A 22144-nucleotide genomic window follows, 5' to 3' on the forward strand; every position below is an offset into this window, starting at 1 on the left:
CACGGGATTTGCTGCATTCAGCCAAGAAGACAAACAAGGCCTTGGTTTCACGTCTCATCTGAACATGCTCTTCCAACAGGGCAGCATTCCCTCAGCATTGCACTACCAGAGTATCGGCCTGGATTATGTGCTCAGGTCTCCGGAGTGGGACTTGTCCCCATGACCCTATGACCTCAGGGGCAAAAAGCAAGACCGACTGAGTTTTAAGGCTGGCCACCTAGGACATTAGACTAATCACTTTACCTCTGTGTCATGATTTTGAAGGCATCTGGGAGGTAGCACTGCACGTTTTCCATCTGGAACAGGTCGGCGTCGCAGATCCTGTCATCCGTCCGACCATAGTTGGCACTCTCGATGACGATGACATCACTTCCTGGGCAGCGGAGGTCAATGGGGTAGCCCTCGCAGGACAGCTCCCTCCTCACCAGCCCAAAGGGCAAGGCAGCTCGGCTGAAGCCTAGAAAACACAACAGGGATTTTTGTTGGTGACGGGATTTCACTGTTGAACAACGACAACATCAAAAGAGAAACTACAATTCTCGCTATTGATCCAGCTCAACCGGGGCCCAGGGCTGGTGGCAAGGTGGGGTATTATTACAATTGATCTCAAGGAAAGGGAAGTGCAGTGGAAGGAGAGTAAAAATAGCCAGCGGTTCCTGCTCCCAAATATTGCCCGACGTCATAGAAATAGGAAGAGTTAGACATTCAGCCGCACAAAACTGTTCAGCCTTCCTGGTAAATGTATGCACATGTACAGTCCGAGAACAACCTTTATATAGACTCACACATGTAGAACTGTCACTTGCGAATGATGTTGGAAAGGATTGCTCCTGCCGAGTTTGAAACCTAACACCTTCAGGGAAATGGAGGGGGGAGTTGGAATATTAATGTTGCACTTGGTCAGGAGGTGGTCCCATCACCAAGGAGTTTCAGGCTTGAGGAATTGCATAAAATTCTTTTTAAAAATTGAGGGAATAGTTGCACCTGCTTTTCATGAATCTTCAAAAACGTTCAAAAAAGGTTCCCGTTGGGAGACATACGGACAAAAATGGAGCGAGGAGATTGCGACCACAATTACAGAGGTACGACTTGAGGCTAGAAACCTTAAGGGTGGAGTAACTGAGATTTCTAGGTCTAGAAAGATGTGGTGAGATGGTGTCCACAGGGGTCTGCAGTGGCTGAAGAAGGCGGCCTTCTCAAGAACGACAAGAGATGGGGACCACATGCTGGCCTCTCCAGTGGCGCCAACATCCAAGTATAAAAAACCTCACCACATCTCCCAATTCCCACAGCCCATCTCTTGCTTCTGTACCACATATGTACGATCAAAGAGACAAGTTTAACTTTAGGCCACAGTAGAAGAACGGGTGATAATCAGATCGGCTGCTGTTACAGGCCCCACCCAATTCTCCTTTTCATTAAAGAACTGAAGGAACATTGCTGCAAGGGGAGACACGGTGCCAAAGTTCTTCATCTTGCACTCGAACAGGACAAATGCAAGAATGCCAAACTTCAAAACAATCCTGGCAATTTGTACTCCTGTTCTCCTCCAGTATAAGTTGCTGCGATCGCATTCTTTGGTCCTTACGAGTGCAGGATGAAAGAACTTTGGCAACGTGTTTCTTTCTTTTCAGCAATATTCACATTCTGCACTGCCACGCCACTGAAGGAGCGACAGAGATTGGGGGGGGGGGGGTTTGAACAGCACACATGAGGGCAAGCTGGATGAACAGACAGCTGGAGAGCGCATTCTGCGGTAAAATTGGCTTTGGAAAAAAAGATGAGGTAAAGAGGACAGGCCCCAAATGAGAAGATTTTGATGGGCATCTCAGGAACTGGGCATGCCAATAGGTTTGGCACTTAAGAGGTAATATTTTAAACTTGCAGACAGCCTTAGTCTGGCCTCAGTTGGGGTGTTTTTTTTAGAATTAGAACAGTACAGCACAGAACAGGCCCTTCAGCCCTCAATGTTGTGCCGAGCAATGATCACCCTACTCAAGCCCACGTATCCACCCTATACCAGTAACCCAACAACCCCCATTAACATTATTTTTTTAGGACACTAGGGGCAATTTAGCCTGGCCAATCCACCTAACCCGCACATCTTTGGACTGTGGGAGGAAACCGGAGCACCCGGAGGAAACCCACGCAGACACGGGGAGGACGTGCAGACTCCGCACAGACAGTGACCCAGCCGGGAATCGAACCTGGGACCCTGGCGCTGTGAAGCATTGATGCTAACCACCATGCTACCGTGCTCCCCCCTGTTGTGCATCATGTTTGGGCTGCACATTATGGTAAGGACAGAAAAGCATTTGCGAAGTTGGAAGTTCTATCAGAGACTGGGAGTGATGGTTGCGATCAAAGACAAGAAGTGTTCGTTTCCTCTGTGAGAATTGAGACAGTTATGGGCCAATCAGACAGAGCACCGAGGAGGTTTGCAATAAACCACAGTCTGACAGGTTCTTCAGAAGAAGAGGAAAAACTGGAAATACTCAGAGAAACAGAGTTAATCTTTCACGTTGGCGAACCGTCATTAGTTTGGTCTGAAACATGAGGGGGTTTCTATCCTCCCCCCCCCCCCCCCCCCCCCCCCCCCCCCACTTACAGAGCTGCTGAGCATTTGCAACATTTTCTGCAGTTCATTTCAGATTTTCAGCACCTGCCATATTTGGGATTAGTGACAGATCTTCAAGCTGATCAAATTTAATGAGATAATTTAAAGAATTAAACAGGTCAGTTCTTCAGCTGGTCTAAAATAACAACACCTTGAAAAATCTGGAATGTTAGCAGGGTACAGTCAGTGAGATCAGACTACATGGCTCATTTGATGGGAGATGTGGTATTACGGACATTTGAAGGAGCAGACGTAGACCATACACCTCCTCAAGCTCGCTCCGCCATTTAAGATCATGTTTGATAAAAGCCAATTAATGCAGATGCTGAAATCTTAAAACAAAAACAGAAAATCCTGGACAGTGTCAGCAGCTGTGACAGCATCTATGGAGAGAGACGGGAACAAACGTTGCGAGTCTGGATGACTCTTTGTCAAAGATCACGGGGTTAATTCTCCGCCATCGGGATTCTCCATTTTGCCGGCAGTCCTGGGGTTTCCCGACGGCATGGGGCTGCCCCACAGTGGGAAACCCATTGACCAGCTGGTGAAATGAAGCATCAAGCCGGCATGGCGCACCATAAATCTGTGTGTCGAGTTCCGCATTCTGATCTGCCCCCTATATCCTTTGATTCCTTTGCCTAATAAGAGGCCATCTACTTCTGCCTTCTGAGGTAAAAGGGTGACCCCTAATTTTAAAACAATGCCCCCCCCCCCCGAGTTCTGGACTCACCCACGAGAGGAAACATTCCTTCCACGTCAACCTTGTCAAGACTACTAGCAATTAGCAATTTAGCACAGTGGGCTAAACAGCTGGCTTGTAATGCAGAACAAGGCAGCAGCGTGGGTTCAATTCCTGTACCAGCCTCCCCGAACAGGCGACTCGGGGCTTTTCACAGTAACTTAATTGAAGCCTACTTGTGACAATAAGCAATTATAATATGTTAGGGTAGCACAAGTGGATAGCACTGTGACTTCACAGCTCCAGGGTCCCACGGATTCTCCGCTGGGTCACTATCTGTGTGGAGTCTGCACGTTCTCCCCGTGTCTGCATGGGTTTCCTCCGGGTGCTCCGGTTTCGTCCCACAGTCCAAAGATGTGTGGGGTAGGTGGATTGGCCATGCTAAATTGTCCCTTAGTGTCCAGAGGTGTTCGGTTATGAGGTTGCAGGGATATGGTGGGACATGGACCGGTGCAGACTTGATGGGCCGAATGGCCTCCTTCTGCCCTGTGGGGATTCCATGTCTACGCAGACGTTCATGCTCCATATGGGCCTCTTCCCACCCATCTTCATCTCACTCATCATCGCACCTTTCTCCTTAATGAACGCACCTAGTGCCCCCCGATTAGCACCCATCGTAAATAGCCTTGGGTCTAGACAGCTAGGAACAGGATCCAGATGGAATTATAGAAGCTTACCGTGCAGTACAGCAGGAGGCCATTCAGCCCAATGTAACTGTGCTGGTTCTTTGTAAAGAGCAATCTAAACAGTCCCACCCACACTGCTTCTTCCCCATCGGCCTGTAAACATTTCCTTTTCGAGCATCTATCTGATTCCATTTTGAAGGTCATTGAAGAATCTGCTTCAATGACCACCCTTCCAGGCAGCGGGTTCTTGACCACAACAACTTGCTGCATAAAACATTATTTTCAGCTTCTTCCATCAATACCAAATCAATATCAAAAACCTCAATCATCTGGTTACCAAGCCACCTGCAAATACTAACAATTTCCCCTTCATAATTCCATCAAAGCCCCTGATAATTTCAACACGTCTATTAAACCACCTTGGCTTTAAGAGTCTCCACAGAACAAGCTCCTCGTCTTGGTACCATTACAGTAAATCTCCTCAACATCCCCGCCAATAGGAGAATATACACCAGATGGTTACAAACGTCTCACGAGTCAAGTTAGGATATATGTCTCTCATTTCTTTCAGGAAATGGGGCTGTCACTGGCAAGGCCAGCATTTGTTTCCCATCCCTAATTGCCCTCGAACTGAAGGGTCGCTGGGCCATATCAGAGGACAGACCAGGATCTGGATCGATGGGCGGCATGGAAGCACAGTGGGTAGCACGGTGGCTTCACACCGCCAGGGTCCCGGGTTCGATTCCCACTTAGGTCACTGTCTGTGCGGAGTCTGCGCGTTCGTCCCGTGGCTGCGTGGGCTTCCTCCGGGTGCTCCGGTTTGCTCCCACAAGTCCTGAAAGACGTCCTTGTTAGGTGAATTGGACATTCTGAATTCTCCCTCCGTGTACCCAAACAGGCACCAGATTGTGGCGACTAGGGGCTTTTCACGGTAACTTCATTGCAGTGTTAATCTAAGCCTCCTTGTGACAATAAAGATTATTATGTAGGCCAGACCAGGTAAGGACGGCAGATTTCGTTCTCCAAAAAGGGCATTGGTGAAGCAGATGGGTTTTTACAACAATCAATGCTAGTTTCATGGCTGCCATTACTGAGACGAGCTTTATACTCGAAATTTGTTAATTTAGTTTTAAATTCTCCAACTTAACTGCTTGGATTTGAACACGCATACCCAGACCGTTAGTCTCAGCCTCTGGATTAGTAGCCCAGTGACATGATTGCAATGCTACCATTGCCCTGTGACAATACTCTCACGCTACCCCTGATCAGGTCACAACTTGGTCAAAGGAGGCCCTGTAGCCCCTCTAATTTCACCCTCCTAATATATGAACCCTACTGCCATACTCTCGATTGATTGAGAGTGGTGTGTGTGTGTGTGTGTGTGTGGTGGGTGGGATATGTAACCTGAATGGATCTGGATTTCCTGCAAGACATCTACTGGAGCTCCTTCTGAAGCGATCTCCCAATTCGAGCAAGCCGGGGGGGGTGGGTTTGGCCGTGATCCAGTCCGCACCCTTCCCGGCAGCTAGGATTCACATCCAGATTTAATTTCAGCTCTCACTTCGCTTAGTCACTGGTGGTTGGAAATTGAAAGCAGATTCGAACCAGGCAATCTGGTCGTGCAGACGCTCTGATGCACTGCACACCGCGCGGCATCCGACAGACACGGACATGACAACAACTTCCGGCTCCGCTGAGCCTTTGCAGCCTCTTGGGCGGAGCTCTGGTCCAGTCTCCCAAATGTTTTGCGAATTCAGCTTCCCCTTTGTGAAGCTTTCGGAACGTACTGGCCCAGTAACAACAATATCAAGCTTCTGAATAAAAATAAATAAGCCTGCTCAGGATCTCTCAAAGCGCTTCACAGCCAGTTAAGTAATGTTTTGAAGTGCAGTCACTGTTGTAAGATCGGAAACGCTGCAGCCAATTTACACACAGCAAGCTCCCACAGACAGTAATTTGATAAACGGCCAATCTGCGCATGCCAGAATCTAAAGCAACCAGAGAAAGGAGAATGGTACGGACTCGAAACGTTAACTCTATTTTCTCTCTCCACAGATGCTGCCTGAGCTTTTCCTGCACTTTCAGGGCGGGATTCTCCATTCCCCCGCCGGGTCGGAGAATCACCGGGGGGGGGGGGATCCCGCACCCTGCCGGCTTCTCCGGCGCGGGGGACTTGGCGGGGGCGGGAATCACAGCGCACTGGGAGGCGGCCATTGGCAGCTGCCTCCCCCCCCCCCCCCCCCCCCCCAGTGATTCTCTGTCCCGCGATGGGCCGAGTGGCCGCCCATTTTGGGCCGGTCCCGCCGGCTTAAATTACAACAGGTACTCACCGGCAGGACCTGGCTGCGCGGGTGGTCTCCGGGGTCCTCGGGGAAGGCGCAGGGGATCTGGCCTCGGGAGGTGCCCCCACGGTGGCCTGGCCCGTGATCGGGGCCCACCGATCCGCGGGCGGGCCTGTGTCACGAGGGCACTCTATTCCTCCTAGCCGGCTGCTGTGGTCGACACGGAGCATGCGCTGGGATGACGCCAGCACACGTTGGCGCTCCCGCGCATGCGCCAACTCGCGCCGGCTGGTGGAGCCCCTTCGCCGCTTGTTGGCATGGTGTCAAGCCCCTTCCCCGCTGGCTGGCGCGGCGCAAACCACTCCGCCGCCAGCCTAGCCCCTGAAGGGGCGGAGGATTCCGCATCTTTGGGATGGCCCAACGCCAGAGTGGTTCACACCGCTCCTTCGCGCCGGATTTGCCCGCCCCACCGATTCCCGCAGAATCCCGCCCTCTGCCTTTGCTGTTGTCGCTGTTTGACAATGTTGGTTGAGGGATCAGATTGTCCAGGACACTAGCAAGGAGCTCTCCTGCTCTCCTCCAATACATTTTTGTGGAATCTCTTGTGTCCATCTGAGAGGGCTTGACATTTAGTCCGAAAGACGGCACCTCTGACAGTATAGCTCTCCTTCTGGAGTGCACTTGAGCGTCAGCCGAGATTTTGTGCTCAAGTCGCCGAGATGGAAAGCGAGCCCACTCTCGGGAGGTGAGAGTACCACCCACTGAGCCACCATCTAGAGAAAAATGCCGGCTGCTTCACAAGGTATTGAGAAAAAAAAAGTAGTACGGTGGCACAGTGTCAGCACTGCTGCCTCACAGCGCCAGGGTCCCAGGTTCGATTCCCCGCTGGGTCACTGTCTGTGTGGAGTCTGCACATCCTCCCCGTGTCTGCGTGGGTTTTCTCCGGGTGCTCCGGTTTCCTCCCACAGTCCAAAGATGTGCAAGTTAGGTGGGGTTACAGGGATAGGGGGAGTGGACCGAGGTCGGGTGCTCTTTCAGAGGGTTGGTGCAGACTCGATGGACTGAATGGCCTCCTTCTGCACTGTAGGGATTCTATGATAAGCATGCGGAGAAAATTGGGGGCATGAGCAAGGCATTGATTAAAGAGGCGAGGCTGCTCTTAAAGGAGGATAGGACAGTGGGAAGACAAAGAGGTTTAAGGAGGCAATTCATAAATGGCTGAAACCCCAGCTGCTGATGAGGAGATGTGTGAGGAGCAGACAAAGAGGAGACCAAGAGACAGAAGAACTTGCGGCTGAGGATGTTCACCAGGCTGAAGGAGCCTGTAGACATGGGCACAGGCAAACTCCTGGAGCAAATTAAATAGAGGGATGGAAATTTTGAATAAGTGCTGGTAAATTAGCCGTCAGCGTGGGTCAACAAGGCTGGAGGCGTTTGACAAAGGTGAGGGTCTGGAATAGGAATCAGGTTGCAGAGATTTGGACGCACTGAGGTTTCTGGACGCCAGCCAAGAGAGTAACAAAAGTAATCTTGTCTGGAGGCGAGAATGGTAGAAACCAGGCTTTTCGTGGCAGACAGGCCGAGGGGAAGGGTGGAAGCAGACAATGTCACAGGAAATAGGGAGCTCGGTGGAGCTCAGGGTTACCAGGGCTGAAAACAGTCTGCTTCAGGCTGAGAAATTGAGGCAGGGTGTGTGTGTGTGTGTTGGGGGGGGGGGGGGGGGGGGGGCTCAGTGGCAAGGCATGATGGTTGAAGGCTTTAGCCTTTGCAGCGTTTGTCTGGAGGTATCTGCGGATCATCCCAGATTAGACGCTGGTCGAGCAGACTGACGGCACAGGGGCAGCAAGGGAGTTAGCTGCAAGGCGGAAGCGACTGACTTAAGTTGGAGCTGATCCCGTCTCTGCAGGTAGTGTACAAATAGCGGTGCAAAGGCGCGGAAAAGGTAGGTCTGAGGTTGGATACTTCCAGGACTCCGGAGGTGTTCGGGTCAGAGAAGAGGAGCTATGGCTACAATTATACAGCTCAGAATGTAACCAAGGCAGGAGATATTCACACAATTGGAAAGCACGGGGGAAGACTGACAGGAGACTGATCTCATGTTTCGAAGACCGTATAGTGATCAGTGACAGAAGTACAGGAATCTCGCTGACAATGACACATAATCTAGAGAGAGTACACTCCAAAGACATTCTTGATTTGTAATTGGATCAGGAGTTATGGGCAGAAGGCAGGAGAATGGGGATGAGAAAATATCAGCCATGATTGAATGGCGGAGCAGACTCGATGGGCCGAGTGGCCTAATTATGCTCTTATGGTCTGGACAAGGATCAAACTTTGGCCTGGTTGAAAAACTGGCTGGCTAGCAGGAGACAGAGAGCTGGGATAATGGGCAGGAAGTGACCAGTGGTGTCCCACAAGGATCTGTGTTGGTGCCTCACTGTTCACCCTCTGTGCAGACGATGCTGTGCTAGTTGTCCACACAGAAACCTAGCTGCCACCCCCCCCCCCCCCCCCCCCCCTCCCCAACCCACAATGACTGCACTTGGCTCTCCGTGATGACAAGCATCAGGAAAACTGCTGTCACGGAACAAGGAGTTGCGTCCCCATCCCCGATCACATTAAAAAACAGCCCACTGGGAAAGGTTGGCAAATTCTGCATCGAGGGACGGCTCGTTCGAGTGGACCCAGGGTAGTGGAATGTGCCACATGCAGGGCAAGGAGTTACCATTATTGACCAACTCGTGAAGTGCACGTCGAATAACATCAAGCTTCCCCTGCGCCTTGCTGCATTGGCTGCGAAAAATGGACAACTCACAGCTGTCAGGAAAATAAATTCAGCAGTTTCCGTCTTCACTGCCTGTGGCGCATGGTGGACATGTCCTGCCAAGACAAACATCCCAAATGTGGCAGTCCTCTCAAAGGCAGAGCGCCCAGGTTTGATAGCAATCATCGGTCAGAGGTGGTTGCATTGGCTCAAGCACAATCTCTGCCTGGAAGTCAGAGCTGGAAGCAGATGAGCAGTCGGGACTCCCAAAGCCCCACATCAAGGAGATTGACATTAAGGCGCTCAACATCGATTCTGGCACCGAGGAGTTCCTTGCTGACGAGAGGAAAATGGCGACCCCTCCGGTGGCTGTTTACACCCGTACAGTGACCGGTGGTTACATCAGCTTGGCAACGGAAGGGAACACTGAAAACAACAAACTTCTCGGTAGGTTCACGTGGGGGCACTTGTGTTAGAAGCTGACTGTCAAAGATCGGCCTCCTCAGCAAGGGTGCATCTTATGAAGACACCCCAGTAGAAATGGGTTGATTGCTTTTGTAGTTTGAAGAAGAACGTGGACGAGATGATAAGATAGAACAGGGGACTTTCTAAGCGGTAAATAACTAGAAACAGCAGAGTTTCAAAGAGAGATAGGAGTCCATGAACACAGCTTGTTAAAATGTTATGGACATGTGCAGAAAAGAATCAGGAAAGGCCATTGAATCTATAGGAATATAAGGAGACAGAAGTCCTGCTTTCGGTATACAAAGCCCTGTTTATACAGTACAACATCTGCGGTACTGCCAGCAGTTCTGGGCTCCTGTAAAAGGTCTTTGGAGGGTGCACAGCATAGATTTACCAGAAGGACAGATGGACTCCAAGGGTTAAACTTGCGGGAAAGGTTAAACACACTATAGTTGTATTCCGTGGAACTTAGATGGCTACGGGGTTTGCAAAATATTTAGGGAAACAGATAGAGTAGATCAGGAAAAACTATTTCCACTAGCTGGGGAGTCCAGGACTAGGGGGCATTGCCAAAAAATTGGAGCCAGACCTTTCAGGAATGAAATTAGGAAACAATTTTACTTGCAGAGGCCGGTAGAAGCTTGGCTCTCTCTATTACAAACTGCAAATTGATAATGTAACCAATTGTTCCTGTTAAAGGCCAGGCTGATTAATATTTTGCCAGCTAAAGGCTGGGGCTAAGAGCGGTATGTGGAATAAGGTCACAGATCGGCCACAATCCCATTGAATGGTTTGGTACGGCCTCAAAGGGTTAGGTGGCCTCCTCCTGTTCCTATGTTCTGCTTGCATTTCAAAAGCATTTATTAGTCTCCTTCCTCTTGATCGTCCTCTGGCCCCAGGTGACAAGGGGGAGCAGTAATCATAGCTCAAGAGTCTCAGTATGATCGCCTTGCTGCCAGCACTCTGTCGAATTACAGACAGGCATTTGTGGAGGCCTGGGAGTAATTTACCTGCTTCTCTTTTGAAAAGAAAATTGCAAATTTGCTTTATAATTTACAGCTACAATGTAAACAAGGCTTGAGGGCTCCACCAAACAATTATTTTGTTAATTGAATGTCGAATTGAATTTTAGGATACATTAAACTTCCATGTAAATGTTACAACTTGTTAGTTAAGAACGCCAACAGCATTGTGCAGGGTTACATGCCGGAACTGCGCTGGAGCCTCATCCATGGCAGTATATTGGTTCATAGGATTTACGGTGCAGGACAGCCCGGCGGCGCAGAGAGTAGCACTGCTGCCTCATGGCGCCGAGGTCCCAGGTTCGATCCCGGCTCTGGGTCACTGTCTGTGTGCAGTTCTCCCTGTGTTTGCGTGGGTTTGCCACAACCCAAAAATGTGCAGGTTAGGTGGCTTGACCATGCAAAATTGCCCCTTAATTAGAAAAAATGAATTGGGTGCTCTAAATTTATAAAATAAAAGAATTTACACTGAAGGAGACTATTCGGCCCATCGAGTCCGCACCGGCTCTTGGAAAGAGCACCCTACTTAACCTCACACCTCCACCCTATCCCCGTAACCCTGCAACCCCATCGAACCTAAGGGCAATTTATCATGGCCAATCCACCTACCCTGCACATCTTTGGACTGTGGGAGGAAGTCGGAGCACCCGGAGGAAACCCACGCACACACAAAGAGAGTATGCAGACTTCGCACAGTGACCCATGCAGGAATCAAACCTGGGACCTTGGTACCATGAATATAATAATATAACAGATAATATAATCACTATTGTCACAAGTAGACTTCAATTAATTTTCTGTGAAAAGTCCTAGTCGCCACATTCCAGCGCCTGTTCGGGGAGGCCGGTACAGGAATTGAACCCGCGTTGCTGGCCTTGTTCTGCATTACAAGCCAGCTGTTTAGCCCACTGTGCTAAAGCCACAGTACTAACCATTATGCTACCGTGCTGCCCATTCGGCTTTAAAGAAATGTCCTAAAAAGGCTTAGCTGGTCAGTGAGTCACAAATATTGTTCAGTTCCCCATCTCTGCCAAGTTACTACTCCAGCGTCATCCCAGTAAAAGTGGCGGGTAGTGGAAGCTGCATGAGACATGGGGCGGGATTCTCCGAAATGGAGGCAGAATGTCCGCGGCGTCATGGATGCCGTCGCGTTTCACGACGGCACGAAACGGGCGCAGGCACTACCGATTCTGGCCCCCACAGGGCCGGGGCTGGGGAGGTTGGCCTGCCGATCGGTGGGCCCTGATCACGGGCCAGAACCCATCGGAGGCCCCCCCCCACCCCGGTGAAGGAGCCCCCCCCCCCCCCCCCACAGGCCGCCCGCCGAGCCTGCGCACAGAGATCCCGCCGGCTGTGGGCAGGTGTGAACGGCGCCGGCGGTATTCTGCCATTTCCGCACGGCCGCTCGGCCCATAAAGGCCGGAGAATCGGCGGCCTGGCCACGGACAGCGGCCCGCCAAACGCGCCGGCGCAAATGCCGCCGATTCCCCGCCCCTCGGCCTCGGGGCGGGGTGGCGCGGTTGCAGCGATTCTCCGGCCCGGCGCGGGGCTCGGAGAATCCCGCCCACGATCTGCCGATGAATACTGCTGCAACTCACAATGTGCAACAGTATTTTACTTTTATTCTTTCACGGGCGGGGGTGTCACTGGTGAAGCAGCATTTGTTGTCCAACTGTACTTGTCTTCGAACTGCGTGGTTTGGCCCAGTGATATTGCTGCTGCACCACCATCACCACCCACCCCCTTGCTTCCTGGACAGATGCTTGGGTCAGGTCCTTAAAGAGTCCCCAGCGGAATTGTACCTAAGCAAGAAGGGCATGAAGGGATCAGGAGAAAGCAGGCTGAATAAAAAGTAACGCAACAACAGAATTCCAACACGCTGGGAGTAAACTAACCAACGTCTGCAGATGACTTGTATTCTGCTTGCAACGGTTAGTCAGCACCTCACTAATTACACTTTGTGTCAATTGAACATGTTCAATCGATTCCAACTATCGGAGCTATACGGGGAAAACCGTGCGAGCAATGCAGGCGTTAAAGGGTGCAATGTGTTCACAAGGAGCCCAACAAATGTACTGGACCAACTCATTGACTGTAAACCACTTTTCCCAAACTCAAGTGCACAGCTGACCTTCTGGATGAAGGGTTACTCCCGCCCCATATTTGTCCTTCAAGAAAAATCAATGAAATGTCTTACAACACCAGGTTAAAGTCCTGGCAAAGGTTAGGGCAGCTAATCACACAAGTGATTAGCACTGTGATTTCACAGCGCTAGGGTCGCTGGTTTGATCCCCGCTGGGTCACTGTCTGTGCGGAGTCTGCACGTTCTCCCCGTGTCTGCGTGGGTTTCCTCCGGGTGCTCCGGTTTCCTCCCACAGTCCAAAGACGTGCAGGTTAGGTGGATTGGCCATGCTAAATTGTTTTGAGTGTCGAAAAGGTTAGGAGGGGTTATTGGGTTACGGGGATAGGGTGGAAGTGAGGGCTTAAGTGGGTTGGTGCAGACTCGATGGGCCGAATGGCCTCCTTCTGCACTGCATATTCTATGTTCCAACAGGTGTTTTTTGGAATTACTAGCTTTCAGAGCGCAGCTTCTTCATCAGGTGAATGAAGAGGTGGGCTCCACAAACACAAATATAGACAAAGTCAATGATGCAAGATGATACTTTGAATGCAAGCCTTTGCAGGTAACTAAGTACAATAAAAACAGAGATTATTTGGTCATTTATCCGACTGATATCTGTGGGAGCTCAGGGTGAGCAGATTGGCTGCCCCATTTCCCCCATAGTGTTTGGGGGATACGGAAGCACAGTGGTTAGCACAGTTGCTTCACAGCTCCAGGGTCCCAGGTTCGATTCCCGGCTTGGGTCACTGTCTGCGTGTGTGGAGTGTGTGTGGGTTTTCTCCTGGTGCTCCAGTTTCCTCCCACGGTCCAGGTTAGGTGGATTGGCCATGCTAAATTGCCCTTAGTGTCCAAAAGGTTGGGTGGGGTTGCTGGGTTACGGAGATGGGGTGGAGGTGTGGGCTTGGGTAGGGTGCTCTTTCCAAGAACTGGTGCAGACTCGATGGGCTGAATGGCCTCCTTCTGTACTGTAAATTCTATATAAATTTTATATATATATATATATATGTCACAGTGGCCAAAGCCCTTCATTGACTTGACACAAAAATCAAGGACGATCCTCCAGTGGAGCACTGAGGAAATTCTGCACTGTCAGAGGTGGCGTATTTGGGATGAGGCCCAGCGGGCGGCATGATAGCACAGTGGGGGTAGCACTGTTGCTTCACAGCTCCAGGGTCCCGGGTTTGATTCCCGTCTTGGGTCACTGTCTGTGTGGAGTCCACACGTTCTCCCTGTGCCTGTGTGGGTTTCCTCCGGGTGCTCCAGTTTCCTCCCATAAGTCCCGACAGACATGCTTGTTTGGTGAATTGGACATTCTGAATTCTCCCTCTGTGTACCCGAACAGGCGCTGGAATGTGGCGACTGGGGGATTTTTCACAATACCTTCATTGCAGTGTTAATGTAAGCCTACTTGTGACAATAAAGGTTATTATTATTAAAGGCACCATCTTGCGCTCAGGTAAATGTGGAAGAGTCCATGGTGCTACTTCTGAGAAGAACAAGTGAAAATGAAAATGGCTTATTGGCACGAGTAGGCTTCAATGAAGTTACTGTGAAAAGCCCCTAGTCGCCACATTCCGGCGCCTGTCCGGGGAGGCTGGTACGGGAATCGAACCGTGCTGCTGGCCTGCTTGGTCTGCTTTAAAAGCCAGCGATTTAGACCAGTGAGCTAAACCAGCCCCTGATGCCTTGGCTGATATTTATCCCTCAATCATCCACATACACTGATTATCTGGTTATTATCATATTGCTGTGTGTGCATGTGGTGAATGTATTACTGCTACCATTCACCATTGTATTATATTACATTGTATTACGTTGGTGCCCTTGTGGGATCTGCCTATGGCCCCGCCCCCTCGGGGGAGGTATATAGATCTGCAGCCTGTAGGCGGCTCTCAGTACAGGGCAGTCGCAGGCAGGCACAGTTCTAGCTGATTAAAACCACTGTTGACTTCAACTCTCCGTCTCATGTGAATTGATGATTGCATCAGTGCACAAATTGGTGGCCACATTTCCTCGATTACAACAGTGACTACATTTCGAAAGCTCCTTATAGGCTGTAAAGTGCTTTAAGATGTCAGGTGATCGTGAAAGGAGTTATACGAACACAAATCTTATTTCTTTTTATATTTGGCTGTAAGGTATTGTGGGACACTCCGGAGTCATGATGGTCACTGCGGAAGTACAGATTAATTCCTTCTGACAGACCAAAAGGTTTGAGATCCGTGTTCCAATTCATGCCGAACTTCTCAATCCCAGTAGGAGAGAGTGTGGGGAATGGGATTCGTGCTACCAAGCGGAAAGAGCTACATCAATTGCCGATAGAAGCTCCGGAATGTTGCGTGTTTGTGTCTGTGCGTGCGTGTGTGTCTCTCTCTCTCTCTCTGATCGATAGAATATGCTTCACAGCAAACCACAGCTAAAAGGCCCACACACAGTAAGCTGAATGAAATATCAGTGTGTCAATGGGCGTTAATAGCTTTTTGACATGTTCCTGAAATCCTTCGGTTTAAGAGGAGGAAAAAAAAACAACAACAAAAAAAAACCCCAGCCGTCTCTGCGACTGAAACTCATTCCATCGATGGAGCTCTGACAATTGGTCGGAGGAGCTAGTGGGAGGCCAGGACAGCAAAACAACAAGAGAGAGAAAAAAAAAATCAATATAGGAAGGAGGCAACCCTTTGAATACAAATACCGTCGAACACTGGCATCGGAGTTAACTCTTTCACGCAGTTTCCCTCCTCTGAAGAAAGGTTTTGTGAAAAGATTGCGCTGGCCAGAAGGATGACGGGTTATGTGAATCGGTGCTAAAGGCCATCCAATTCCATTACAAGCCCCTGATCTGAAGGGCGATATGTATTGTGTGTGCTTTGCTTAATGTGTGCACCAAAGTCCACACAATGCTAAGAGAGGAAAGAGCCAAGGGAGACTAATGAAGTGAAGACTTGCCTCAGGTTTCCCCTTTGTTCTCGAGCCTTCCTGCACCAAGTATGCAGCCGGCAATGATTGTTGTCAGCACCAGTTTTTTTTATCCTCTCCTCTCAGATGAAGTTCCAATCATTTATATTTACAGCCCCGGCGCACAGTTAATGAATCTCTGTTCACAGTCTGGTGCCTTGGAAAAACAAAATAATACCTCATACATCGATTTGGTCAGCGAGGTTGGCAGTGCAGTTCATTTCCCTTTGATTGCCCTGGAGTTTCCAGGAATTAGAAAAAAGAAAGCGCTGTTTCTTTCATTGCTTCTTTGGAACGATACTGGAGGGGGAGAAAATCTGCCTGACTGAGTGGTTGGAAGAGGGGAGATAATACTCAGGATACATCCAAACACACAGTTGACCATGTACCAGCCAAACGTGGCAGCCATTTTGCAGACCACACATGAACCAATACATCTGGTAATTACTGAGAGGGGCAAGCTGTCAAGTAGCAGCTTTACCGACCGACCATGGGGCGATGGTACTATTCCATCTTCCGCTGCTTTTTTTAAAAAAAGATCCGCTTCATAGCCATACCGACAAACAGTTTGTTGCATCGTTCAACGTCAGCCGAACCCTGAGCTGAACTTTAACAGGCCACTCATCAAGACACTTGACAAGAGCTTGGGCGGGATTCTCCGTTCCTGCGGCTAAGTGCCGGCTCGAATGGAGAATTCGCAGGAGGTCTACGCGGGAAAAAATCATCGCAAACCCCTCACCGATTCTGGTGAGGAGCTAGCACCGGCGCCGACCAAAACCCCCGCCTCCCACACCGAAAACGGCTGCAGTGGTCGCGCTGCACAACAGCTCGCCAGCCATGCCCTGACCCGACCCGCATACTGCGACCCCACAGCCGCCCCCCCCCCCCCCCCCCCCCCCCCCCCCCCCCCCCAGCGACCCAACCGCAGCCGCCACACCGGGTTCACGATTTCTGTGAGGACATGTGCCCCGCGCCGTAGGAAACTGGGGCCATTGGGGGCGGAGCAACGCAGGTGGGCTGGCCGATGAGGCGCCAAGGGCATTGTGACTGGCCACAACACCATGACGCCATTTCGGAGAGGGTGGAGAATCGCATACCGGCGACAAACTGGCGCTGGCCCCGATTCCGGAGTTGGAATCGATTCTCCGCCCGATCGCCGATTACGATATCGGGGAAACGGAGAGTCCCACCCCTTATGTTTTACTGCTATATGAGCCAAAATAGATTTTATATTCCAAAGGTGAACTGAGGAAAGCTGATAGTGACTTGCACATAAGAAATGGGAGCAGGCATGGCCCATTCGGTGTCACGAGCCCACTCTGCCAGTAAATACAATCACGACTCATCAGTCCTTAACTTCACTTTCCCATCTCCCATTGCCCTGACCTCCTTGTCAATCAAAACACCGTCTCATCTACGGACGTCTCTGCTATTCACCTCAACTGTTCAATGCAGTAGCAAACCAATGCACTAGCTGTATCCTTGGAGTATAGTGTTCAATTCTGGTCGCCACACTACCAGAAGGATGTGGAGGCTTTAGAGAGGGTGCAGAAGAGATTTACCAGGATGTTGCCTGGTATGGAGGGCATTAGCTATGAGGAGAGGTTGAATAAACTCGGTTTGTTCTCACTGGAACGAAGGAGGTTGAGGTGCGACCTGGTAGAGGTCTACAAAATTATGAGGGGCATAGACTGAGTGGATAGTCAGAGGCTTTTTCCCAGGGTAGAGGGGTCAATTACTAGGGGGCATAGGTTTAAGGTGCGAGGGGCAAGGTTTAGAGGAGATGTACGAGGCAAGTTTTTTTTTACATAGAGGGTAGTGGGTGCCTGGAACTCGCTGCCGGAGGAGGTGGTGGAAGTAGGGACGATAGTGACATTTAAGGGGAATCTTGACAAATACATGAATAGGATGGGAATAGAGGGATACGGACCCAGGAAGTATAGCAGATTTTAGTTTAGACTGGCAATATGGTCGGCACAGGCTTGGAGGGCCGAAGGGCCTGTTCCTGTGCTGTACTTTTCTTTGTTCTTAAACCCCACATTCTGACCTGTGTCTGGGTGAAGAATTTCCCCTGAATTCCCGGCGCGAGTTATTCCTGATTCTTTTACAGTTCTGGCCCCCAAATTCTGGTCTCCGCACAAATCAGAGTGACTCTTCTACGTCTAAGCCACCAAAGCCCACAATTAATTTGAAAGATCGCAATTGGGCCCAGCTCTCAGGCAACATTTTTCAGGAGAAACGAGCCCTGGCCTGTCCAATCTTTCCTGAAAGAAATAACCCCAGAATTATGATGTTAAAGTACTGGAAAGCAGTATGTCACGTGGGCACGATTAAATCCTCATCTGGTGCCATCACCAATAGTGGCTGTGACATCTTCCCTCCAATGTTCCAAGCCATAAGGTAGCAGTAGAGGGTGGGAACCATACACCCTTCATCCACTGCTGCACTTTACCGATTTCTACCACACTGGAAATCAATGGAAAAAAGTGAGGAAATCTGTCAGGCTATGTAACTCTATCAATAATTTACCTTCTTCTTTTTTTTTAAATGGCTACCCTCTGTCTGCTCCCTACATTTCATTTCTTTAAAGAAATGAAACTGCACATTGATTTCTTGTTCTTGGTGACCCACAGGAATAGAAGGAGAAGGCCATTTGTAAAGGGAGTGTGTGTACCGGTCTCTCGCTGTGTTGTTCATACTCTGTGACCGCTGACACAACACGCATTGTTTATGGCTCTAAAAGTAATCAACCACTCTTTTCGGCCTTTCTCTTCGATCCTAAGACTGTGTCGGGGAAAAGCTTTGATGTTGCACGGGCTGATAGCACAGTCACTCGTAGTCAAGCAGCATTCAAAATAAAATTGGGATCAGATGGGAGAAAGGTTTGAGGTAAAAGCTGAAAGATCATGGGGTCAAAATTGGTCAAAGCCGCTTCAAACAAGTTTCGCAGTTGTGGGTGGATGGAGGTGCCGTCTTGTACAACCTACTCTCTCATCGGTTAAGGGGGTTACCTGAAAGATACTTCCTTTTAGACCTTAGACTCGTGTGCCTTATTCTACTGGCTCATTTCCAAGCCGAACATGTTCGGTGTTGGAAGGCTGTTTGGCGCAATGAAATGAAATGAAATGAAATGAAAATCACTTATTGTCACAAGTAGGCGGCAAATGAAGTGACTGTGAAAAGCCCCTAGTCGCCACATTCCGGTACCTGTTTGGGGAGGCTGGTACGGGAATTGAACCCGCGCTGCTGGCCTGCCTTGGTCTGCTTTAAAAGCCAGCTCTTTAGCCCTGTGCTAAACCAATGCGGCACGATGCCACAGCAGCATTGCTTCACATGCATCCAGTGAGCAGATGGACCTTCATATATATGTAATAGCCCAGAGTTCGCAGCTGAGCAGTGTCGAGACTTGACTTCATGAACAACTACTTGAGGAGTCAGGTGGGTTTCCTGATGTGGTGCGTTACATTTCCGTGACATGCATTTTATAATATTAATAATCTTCGTTACTGTCACAAGTAGGCTTACATTAACACTGCAATGAAGTTACTGTGAAAATCCCCGAGTTACCACACTCTGGTGCCTGTTCGGGTACACAGAGGGAGAATTCAGAGAATGTCCAATTCACCTAACAAGGCACATCGTTCGGGGCTTGTGGGAGGAAACTGGAGCACCTGGAGGAAACCCATGCAGACACGGGGAGAATGTGCAGAATCCGTACAGAGAGTGACCTCAGCCAGCAATCGAACCTGGCACCCTGGTGCTGTGAAGCCACAGTGCTAACCACTTTGCTACCGTGCCGCCCAACATGCACGTTGTAGTCTGGAGCTATGGGTGATGTCGGTAGAGGCTCCAACTTTCTTCCTGTCTCACGGCTGACCAGGAATCTCTCCAGTTCTTGCCGCCTACCGTTGACATGTGCTGGCTAATGACTGGTCACAGTCTGACGCACTACCTTCCTTGCCCATTAAGTCCAAGGCGGCGCTCGAACCCAGTGCTTCTGATTCAGAGGGAGGAATACAACCCACCTCACCACAAGAGTTCCACAGGTTTCCTGGACAGTAGCCCAATTATGCTGCACTCCCATATTCACATCCTGGAATCATAGATTAGGATGGGGGCCATTTGGCTCATCGTGCCTGTGCCAACTCCTGGATAGATCTGGTCAGTTTAGTCCCATGCCCCAGTTGTTTTGCAAGTAATCCTGAAAATTAGACCTCCTCAAATAGTTGTTCATGAAGTCTCAACACTGATCTGCTGAGAACTCAGTGGGCGATTACACATATATGAAGGTCCATCTGCTCACTGGATGCATGTGAAGCAATGCTGCCGTGACATAGCACCAAACAGCATTCCAACACCGATCATGTTTGGCTTGGAAATGAGCCAGTAGAATAAGGTACAAGAGTATGACCAACAAGGTGTCAGCAGCTTTCAGGGCGAAAAGAAGGAAAATAGACCATCAGGGGCGGCATGGTGGCACAGTGGTTAGCACTGCTGCCTCACAGCTCCAGGGACCCGAGTTCAATTCTGGCCTCGGGTGACTGTGTGGAATTTCCACTTTCTCTCCTTGCCTGCGTGGGTTTCCTCCGGGTGCTCCAGTTCAAAGATATGCAGGTTAGATGGACTGGCCATGATAAATTGCCCCTTTGTGTCCAAAAGGTTAGGTACGGTTACTGGGTTATGGGGATAGGTTGGAGGTGTGGGCTTAAGTCAGGGGTTCATTCCAAGGGCCAGTGCAGACTTGATGGGTCGAATAGCCTCCTTCTGCACGTAGGGATTCTATGATATATTGGCCAGATCATTGACCAGAGTGCTGCATCAGTCAGTTTGTTTGTTATGACAGTCAAGCTTATTGAAAGAATCACACAGAGGCAATATATGTCCCAGAGGACGGTACACTGATTGCAACACCACTGGTCATTATTCACATGCAAGGCCACCCACAGTTGGCATTGTTAGGCTATTTGACCACAATAGCCTCACAGCCAGGCCTGATACTCTCCCAATCCAATGGCCACCTTCATTCCGAGTTCCAGTAGATAGCTTCTGACTGCAAAGGGTTCTGACCCACGCCTTCCTCCTGCTCTGAGGGAAGGGATGAGGAACGAGCCTTGATCATTTACAACCCTCGCACCTATTGACCAACCAACCCAGTACAGACCAGGGACTGAAAACAGATTGAGCAGCCCAAGTGTTCACCGAGCGAGCTCTTTGAGCTGTTGGGAAGCTGGTTGGAGTCCTGCCTGCTGGGAAAGTAGCCTGAGGGACATGATCAGTCACACGCGGAGCCTCCAAGCCCATAGTGCACAAAGACACTATCAGGAACACCCCACCGATAAAACGTGCTTGGTTTTCATGACGAAGGATCCTCGTTCTTCGGAAGAAGTGGGCACATTTTCGTGGCGGGGATGTCATTGCTTCACTCCAGACATTAGGAGCACGTCGCCCTGTGGGGCCCAGGAAGCAACATTTCCAATCGAGGCAAAGAATGTATAAAGGGGAGAGAGAGCTAAATAGAGACGCATGTTCCCCGCACAGTTTTCCATCCACTGAGACACAGTCAGGAAAATAATTCATTTAGCTGGGGTAATTATTCACAGCAGTAATCAAATTCACAAACCCATTTTGAATTTTTAGTCACAGTCATGAAAGGAAAGTTGTGAGCAATCCAGCACAGCTTGGGAGGTTGCTGCGGTGGTCGGTTACAGTTTTTGAAAAAAAAATAAAATGTCACCAGATGATTCTCAAATAAGCAATGATTGAATACTGAGTGAAATGTGTCCAGCGTGTGTGTGATGTTGGGATAGGCAGGGTATAGTTGGAGCTCAGTATGACGGAGGAGTATGCTTGGGGTAGGACTGGGGCAGATGAAGTGGACTACAGTACTGATGGAGATGGAAAGGTGGAGCAATCGCATGGAACAGGAGAAGGCACTGACACCCCCCCCCCCCCCCCCTCCCCCCCGTTCCACCATTCTAACAGATAGCAGCTGATTTGGATCTCAATTCCCTTTATCCGCCTTAATTCCACAACCCTTAATACATCTGCCCAACAAAAGCCTATTGGAATCAGTTTTGAACTTTCTAACTGACCCCCGAGCCTTGACAGCATTTTGAGGAATGTCTTCCAGATGTCTACTCTACTGTGTGACGAACTGCTTCCCAACGTCGGCCACAACGGCAATAGCTCTTATTTTATGGTTATGTCCCATTGTTATAGATTCCCTCTACCGGACCAATCAACTCCTTTGATCATCTTAGCACAACAATTAGATTACACCCTAACCTTACAGGTTAGCACTGTTGCTTCACAGCGCCAGGGTCCCAGATTCGATTCCCGGCTTGTGTCACTGTCTGTGCGGAGTCACGTTCTCCCCGTGTCTGCGTGGGTTTCCTCCGGGTGCTCCGGTTTCCTCCCACAAGTCCCCAAAGATTGTTAGGTAATTTGGACATTCTGAATTCTCCCATGTACCCGAACAGGCGCCGGAGTGTAGCGACTAGGGGATTTTCGCAATAGCTTCATTGTAGCGTTTGTCATAATATACATCCATGT

At 49.9% G+C, this 22144-nt stretch overlaps 1 protein-coding gene across 40 annotated transcripts in view; it reads right to left on the reverse strand.

The window, feature by feature from the left end:
• adgrl2a (adhesion G protein-coupled receptor L2a) overlaps positions 1 to 22144 on the reverse strand; it is a 683083-nt gene that overhangs the window by 209370 nt on the left and 451569 nt on the right. For all 40 annotated transcript variants that reach the window (XM_038793693.1, XM_038793686.1, XM_038793688.1 and 37 more), the window contains one exon: positions 244 to 457. In XM_038793693.1, the coding sequence (XP_038649621.1) occupies positions 244 to 457 (214 nt within the window). The remainder of the gene's footprint in view (positions 1 to 243; positions 458 to 22144) is intronic.

The sequence above is a fragment of the Scyliorhinus canicula genome, chromosome 4, assembly GCF_902713615.1.
Source record: "Scyliorhinus canicula chromosome 4, sScyCan1.1, whole genome shotgun sequence".
Taxonomy (NCBI): domain Eukaryota; kingdom Metazoa; phylum Chordata; class Chondrichthyes; order Carcharhiniformes; family Scyliorhinidae; genus Scyliorhinus; species Scyliorhinus canicula.